At 44.5% G+C, this 7,536-nt stretch overlaps 1 protein-coding gene across 1 annotated transcript; it reads right to left on the bottom strand.

Moving 5' to 3' along the window:
• Positions 1-473: 473 nt before the first annotated feature.
• RAB33B (RAB33B, member RAS oncogene family) lies at positions 474-7,203 on the bottom strand. Its single transcript, XM_059826732.1, has 2 exons — positions 6,955-7,203; positions 474-1,542 (listed from the first exon to the last, which is right to left on the bottom strand). The coding sequence occupies exons 1-2, from the start codon at positions 7,201-7,203 to the stop codon at positions 1,099-1,101; spliced, it is 693 nt and encodes a 230-aa protein (XP_059682715.1). The 3' UTR covers positions 474-1,098.
• Positions 7,204-7,536: the final 333 nt, after the last annotated feature.

Raw genomic sequence — 7,536 nt, 5'->3', positions numbered from 1 at the left:
TGGCAGCTTTTCTTCACATTTCAAGATCTAATTTATTTTGTATTCAGAAGTATTTCAAGGAAGTCCCATGTTCCTAACATTTTGTCCTAAGCATTTCCATCCCTAAAATACGTTATCAAGTTGGCTGTAAAAAGCTTTTTCAAGATATTTGAAAAGCATTCAGCTTCACCAAAATCCTCTCAAACGCCTATCTTTGAAAACCAGTATGCTTTTGCCAACTTCACTCGATCTTTTATTTACTTAAGTGTTTTTACTTACCCTGGGACACCCAACGCAAATACAGCATCTTTAGAAGTAAATCCTCATTGAAGTTTTAGTAAGGTCAGAGAAGTTATAGACAGTTATAGGCCCAAATTTACCCCAAATCCTGTGCTACAGTACTTTCCGCAAGAAGGAATGCATAGTTTAGTTTTACGTGCTAATTATGAAAAAATAACGAAGTTTTAAGTACCAAATAATTATCCAGAGGTAGGGACAAGTTTGTCAATTCTCTTACCATTGCCATGAAGAAACCGACGAAGTTTACAGTGGAATGACAGGCCAAAGCCAGCAGTTTGCACCTACACTGACAGCCCAAACTTTATCTGACAGTCCTGTTTTTTGTTTGTAAAATAAAAAGGTACTTGCTTAGCAATTTGCTAGCAGTCACCAAATATTCCTTCATATGCCAAAAATCTCCCCACTCGCTGACCCAAAAATCAAGCTATCTGGCTGTCACAAGACACTTTTTCTCATACGTTATTCCAATGCAAGTAGCAACCAAAAATGTTAGTAAACTGGCTTACTATTTCTAACCTTACCACAAGTGATGAAAACAATCTCAGGCAGCAAGAGCTCAAGTAGAATTGCTTTGTCAAAACTTCGCTTGAAAGTTTACTTTCCCGTATATTTATAGTGAAACTTCAGTAATTCAGAAAGTACAATTACAAAGTGCAAGAACATGAGATGGGCACATCTACACCAGAAAAAAAACAAAACCAACACATTAAAGTGCCAAAGAGATTCGCTATAATTGCTACCAAAACCTGGAACTTTGCCAAGATCGTAATTTTGAAGCATTTGCAAACAAGACAAGGTGATACCTGACAATAGTATGACTTAACACCAGCAGGTCATGGCAGGTTTTGGTTCAGGCTTTATATGTATTTCATCGCGATCTGGGGGTTGACTAAGCATTAATGGCTTGTGACTTTTAAGCTTGTGAGCCAGTGTCATAAATATGGCCTCCACGTGGTCATTGTCATTGGGGTTTTTGGCAGAGGTTTCAAATAATGGCATACTGTGAGTATCAGCAAACTTCTGGGCCAAGTCCGTAGGTACCTGAATAGCACTTCTCAGGTCACATTTATTTCCAACAAGAATCCGTGGTATATCATTGGCAAGAAGGTGTTGTTTGCATTCCTCTATCCATGACGGCAGACTGTGAAAACTGGCAATGTTTGTCATATCATATACAAACACAACAGCATGTACGTTCCTGTAATAGTGCTGCACCATGCTCTTTCTGAAGCGCTCCTGGCCTGCCGTATCCCATAGCTGGATCTGAAAAGGGAAAGACAATGACAGAAAAAAATGTTTTATTACTCATGGTGGAAAATAATACAAATCACCTGTAGCTAGGGGAATCACACGATCACAGAAACCCACTCTTCTGAATTTATCGTACTGAAAAATTTGTGGTGAAGAAAACTGTTGCTTTTACACAATTTCAGAAACTTTTGCTTTCAAAGCTGCTCACAACTGAAGCCAGAAAGAAATGATGATGCACCTTGATCACAAATACGAATTTCTGAAAGTTTATTGGAGCATGTGTTTTGTAAGATTTTTACAGAAACAAATCCTGAAGTCTTGGCAGTAGCACTTTTATTTGAAAAAACAACATGTATTTCACAGCACAACTCTTGGCTGACATGATTTTTTTATTGCCCTAAATAACGTCACCTTCCCCAAAGTTTTGTTCTTAGCGTGAAGTTAACTGCTTATTGTGGTACTATATAAAAGTAGGAAGAAATCAAACCATGCCTGAATAACTACACCACCGACAAAAACAGGACAAAGAAATCTTTCTCTGCGGTGTATCTTTTGGACTCAAACCCTCCTGTGATGAACCTCTAACTTAAGCTTATTTAATGCTTAAACGAGGACCATACTGTGGTTTGTGGTATCAAAGCATGCATAAAAGGAATAAAAAAAACTTAGAAAAAAGAAAGCATAAACCTCCTGTTAGCTTAACATACTACTGTTGTTCCCAGGTACGCATCACTCTGTCCCAAATAGACTGAACATATTTGTTTGAAGCCTAGTCAGTGTAACAGACAATTCAATCTGTTCCCATGAAAGGTACAGCCGACATCTTCCCTTGATGAAACTGTTCTCCCATTACCATAGTTCTGCATTCCTTTGATCCAAATGTTTCAGTAAAATTTATTTAGAAATTGCAAGTATCTTGAAAGTTGCCTTGTTTACCATTTTTACCAGTGACTTCAATATTAAAAATAAGGAAACTCAAGTGTCAGGGAAATTTGCTGATGGCAAGAAGCTAAGATGCATCACTGATAGAGAGGAGGATTACAGCATCACATAACATTCTTTTGAAAGGTGGAACAGTAGAAACAGGGTGAAACTGAATAGAAGCAGATGCAAAGTCTTGATAACAGTGACTAATAAACACTTTTCCTATATGTGCAGGATTCATCAGTTTGGAAATTATTAAAACGGATGACGATCCAGATACACGAGTCAATCACAGGACATTATGAATCACTAGTGTTATAGAGTGGAGATAAAAAGAGTAACTGATGTTTCAGGATGGTGTGACTTTTTCTGCAGTATTACGTTCAACCCTGGTCACCCATCCTCGAGAAAAACTCAGATTGGAGCAGGTGGAAGTGGCAGTTACTGGTTTCATCAGGGGAACTGAGAATTTACATGAAAACATCAGAACAGCTTGGCTTCCGTAGTCTAGTCCAGTAATCTGCAGCTTCTGATACACAGACTTACGAAGATCCATGTGCTGCTTCTAAAAGGGTCATTAAGATTATTAAGAAAAGCAAAATTAAATGATTATTAAGTCGCCCTAGCCTCTGATCGCAGAAAATGGTAGTCAGTTGCAATCCATCTCATTTTGGAGCAAACGCCCGCTTTTTTCAATGGTATTACACTCTGAACACAATTGGCTGCATCTCCGTGGTCTGTTAAGGGAGTCTAGACAATCAGATTAAATACAGGCACCTAAGTTTGGGTAAGATTCATTCACCTACCCAGATAAGAGATACTTCTAGTTCTATGCACTTACAAAACATTATAAAGTCAGGAGCCTCATGGAAAATTTTCATTAATTTGGAATTTGACAAATTAAAGACAGAAGAAAGAAGGACAGACTGAAATAATCCTTACGATCAGACAACGTAATGTTAAGGAATCACTATAGATAATCTTGGAAAATGCTATATCAAATTAATTTAAAGAGGGAGATCATTTTAGCTATGAGCTTACACTTCTCTCTCCGCCTCATTCAAAGAGCAGAAATCAGTCATGCTTCAGTCAAGCACAGATCCGCAAGCGTATTGCCAGCCTTCGGTAGAGAAGGGGAAATTAAATTAAAGGTTTACATAACTTCCAAGTTAAGCGTAAACTACAGTTCCTCTAAATTTTATTTACATGCAGCTTTCAAGCTTGAAGGGTATTATCTCAAACTAAAAATGTTAATATTCTTGGCATGGAATCATTTCCACTGAGAGGCAAATCCTTCCCCAAGACTGAAAATTTCACACTTTAGAAGTGTCTTTTTTCCTCTTACCAGGTGAACTTGAGATGACCATTCCATTTCTGGCCCCCCCAAAATATTTGCTCTACTGAAAAACAACACTGAAAATGTTCACGTTAATAGATGTGCATTGATGAATTAACATTAAGATTACTGTTTCATTACTAGCTCAATACCATCCATCTTCAAGGGAGCACATTTTTTGTAACAGCCCTTTAAAATACGTGATTTGAAAATTTGGTTTAACAACATAATTCGCTAATAAAACTGTGGACAGAACCACTTTGTCACACTCCCTAGGAAAGACAAGTGGTACTTGCGTATATTGACTCAGCTATCACCTCCCACCTTCTGACTCCCTTTTGCAGATCCAGAAAGGCTGTTTTCTAAACAAGGACTCCCTTAGCATGCATGGTTTATAACACGCTGGTAAAAACATAACTGGCTTTTAATAAAGATACAACGGCAAACTTTTACAAGATGTGGGAAAAAAACCTTGAAGAGCTCAAAGATACAGAACATGATGTTTGGACTTTCTTCTTTGAATTTAATTTGCATCCTTTGCTCTTTTAATGTAGGTCAGTAAAGAGTGACATCATTGTTTTCTTCAATTTTCAATGCTTAGAACAATTTAGGAAGAGGAAAATTTAGAATGCAAAAAATTAATTTGTTGAAAATTTGAATTTATTAATCTCATCTAGGCATCGGTGTTTCATACGAAGCTGTTAGCCTACTGAACAAGCTACAAAGGAATACGCTTGTCCCCATGTCTTGGAATTCTACACAATTCACGTGTGGGAGACCCCCGACGAGAAGAACTGTGCTTGTGTTCCTGCCAATGACACAGCATTTTCCCAGCTGCGAGGGAAATGCTCAGTACTGTAGCAGCACAAGAACGACCATCCAGCTGGCTGGGGGAAGGGAGAAGAGAGAAAGAGAAGACACTACTTTACAGTCTCCTTCAACGCAAGAGGAAAAATCCCTCTGCTCAGCAAGCCCTTCAGGGCACAGCAAGAACAGCAGCAATTCAGTTCATCTGAGCTTCTCTCTTTCCTGGTTCAGCAGGCATTGCTGGAGCTCACTGCTACAAGCAAGAAAGGTGAAATGAGGGAGAGAAGATGGCAAAAAACCAAAAATTGGTGCATACTTGATGGCACACAGCATCCCCTTAAGAGCTAGAGTCCTGGCCATAATGATGAAGTTTATTCCTTTTAAAGCTGAAGCAGAATTTCCCGGAAAACGATGTGTCTCAAAAGAGCCTCCTTCAGTTCTCCGTCTCCCTCAACCAGAACTGGTATATTCAACAGGCAATATTCTCAAGAACGCAGCAAAACAACTTACCACAACATATATAACAAAATGGCACAATAACCTTTGTGAAACATCTCAGAACTGTGGATTAGGCTATATTCTTCTCCACTTCTCTCCAACAAAAAATTCAGAGATGGTGAAAACGCCAGTCAATAAGATGGTGCTGACAAGAAGATAACCCTCAGGAGGTTCTCTCCTCCATCACGGACAGCAACAGCCCAGGGAGCGCAGAATCTCAGCCATCATCTAAAGGAGTACAGAATCTCAGCCATCAGCTAAAGAAGTGCTATTCAGTGGTTTTATAAAGAAAAAGAGTAACAGCGAGTCTTACACATTTTTCTTCTTTAGTTAAAAAGGAGGATATGAAGTGAAAAAAACACAAGAGAAGGAAACCAAATGGACTTATATGCCCTCCACAATTTCTTTAATCAGTAAGTAAGCAAGGAAAAACTACAGCTTTCAGCTACATGACTGTAAGCTGTCATTACAAAGCCTGGTGGTAACAAATGCAAAAGTACAATTCCAAGAGTACTGTTAATCCCTTTTTCTACACATTATTAAGCTTTGCTCATGGAAACAAACTATAACACAGAAGTAGAAGGGGATTCTGTTTAAAACCGTGTTACTCCTAGAAAGCAAACTGCATTTGTAAGCAGCTAGTAGTCTAATCTGCAAAGGACTGTTAGGATCACCACTAGCATTGATGTAATCTACCAGGCAGATGAGGTGTATTTCATATACTTTTAAAATTTGCTTTACAGTGCAAAGAAGCCAAAAGAGCGTTTTTTCCTCCCATCCAATTTTTCAGTAAATTTAGTTTTGCAAGACTAAGCTTTAGCTAAACCTATAATTGGAGTAAAAAACAACGGTCAAACGTTGCTGTCCAGTTCTGTACCACATTTGCCTAAACATGCAGCAATCTTAACAGAATCCTAGAAAAAAAATTAGGAGTTGTAACACATTGCTATCGCTGATGCGGCCGTTCACTCCTGAACAATGTTCAGTTTCTTAACGGGACATTTTAAAAGCAAAATGCTCGTAACAGTGGCATCTGCACAGCTTCGTGGGCTTGAAGGTTAAGCCAATTAAGCGTGATCCTTGATAAACCCAGAAGTAGAATTTCTGGGAGGCAAGAAGCCGCTGATGCCAGGCACATCCAACACTAAAGTACTGGTAAGTAAGAGATCTACCTAGAAGTCCATTTTAAGGAGAAATTATCGACTAACACCTGCCAAAAGCTGCGCAAAGGCTTGGCCTATGGCAGGAACTTTTCACCACCATAGAAACCTGCATCGTAATTACCTTTCCAATAGGAGCAAGGCAAAATAGTCTTAAACAAAGTTGCGGAGCAGAGGCAGCCGAGGCCACCGGCTACGCGGCACAACCGCACTAACTCCGGGGGTACGGAAGCGTGACCCGAGAGCCAACCCACCACCCCGGCGAGCGGCACGGCGGCAGGGGGGGCCGGGACGTCCGGTCCTCACGCCAACCGCGCACAGCCCCGCCGCCTGCCCCGGCCTTTGGAGGCGAGCTGCCAGGGGCTGGCAGGGGCTCACCGGCCCCAGCCTGACACCCGCCAGCACCCGCGCCTTCCTCTCCCCCCGCTTCTCCTGCCTCCCAGCTGCCGCTCCAGCGACGCTGGAGCCCCGTACCAGGCGCGGGCTGCTCCCTCCTGTCCGCGGCCCGGCGGGTGCACCCCGCTCCCCGCAAGGCCCGAAGCGGCGGGGCGGCCGGGGGACAGCAGCAGGCCGCGGCGGGCAGCGCTCCCGAGCAGGGCTCGGCGGGCCGAGCACGGGGGCGGGGAGGGCGGCGAGCGCTCGCCCCGTCGCGTCCCGTCCCGTCCCGTCCCGTCGCGTCCCGTCCCGCTGCGGCGGTACCTTGATGCGCTCGCCGTCGATGGTGACGGCGCGCTCGCGGAAGTCGACGCCGATGGTGGCCTCGGTGCGCTGGGGGAAGCGGCCGGCGCAGAAGCGGTAGGTGAGGCACGTCTTCCCCACGTTGGAGTCCCCGATGACGATGATCTTGAAGATGCGGGAGCGCGCGGGGGGCAGCCCGCCGGGGAGCGCGCCGCTGCCCGTCAGGCTCAGCTCCAGCGAGGACTCCAGGTCGGCCGCCGCGGCCATCATCGCTCCGGGGGCCCGGGCGGACCGCCTCGGGAACGGGGACACGACCGCGACCGCCGCGCTCTCCTCCCCCTGCTCCTGCTCCTACCTCCCGCGCGGCGGACGGGCGCGCGCCCCGCCGTCCGTTAGCCGCCGCCCCGGGGAGAAACGACCGCCCACAGCGCGCGCGCCGCCGGTAGCGCCCCGCCGCGACGCGACACGTCACGTCCCGTCACGTCTCGCCGCCTCCCGCCCGCCGGCTGGGGGCGGCAGCGCGGGGAGATCTCGCGAGAGCGCGGCGCTGCCCGCCCCTCCGCCAGTCCGCGTGCGCGAGCGTCGGTGCCGCGCGGCCCACGC

The sequence above is a fragment of the Gavia stellata genome, chromosome 19, assembly GCF_030936135.1.
Source record: "Gavia stellata isolate bGavSte3 chromosome 19, bGavSte3.hap2, whole genome shotgun sequence".
Classification (NCBI taxonomy): Eukaryota; Metazoa; Chordata; class Aves; order Gaviiformes; family Gaviidae; genus Gavia; species Gavia stellata.
This window is presented reverse-complemented; position numbering and strand designations above follow the sequence as displayed.

Bases quoted from the DNA above. Each gene is read 5' to 3' on its own strand.
- RAB33B (XM_059826732.1), bottom strand. From the start codon at position 7,203: ATGATGGCCGCGGCGGCCGACCTGGAGTCCTCGCTGGAGCTGAGCCTG. The intron at 1,543-6,954 runs GTACCGCCGCAG...TTCCCTTTTCAG, and splicing joins TCGACGGCGAGCGCATCAAG to ATCCAGCTATGGGATACGGC.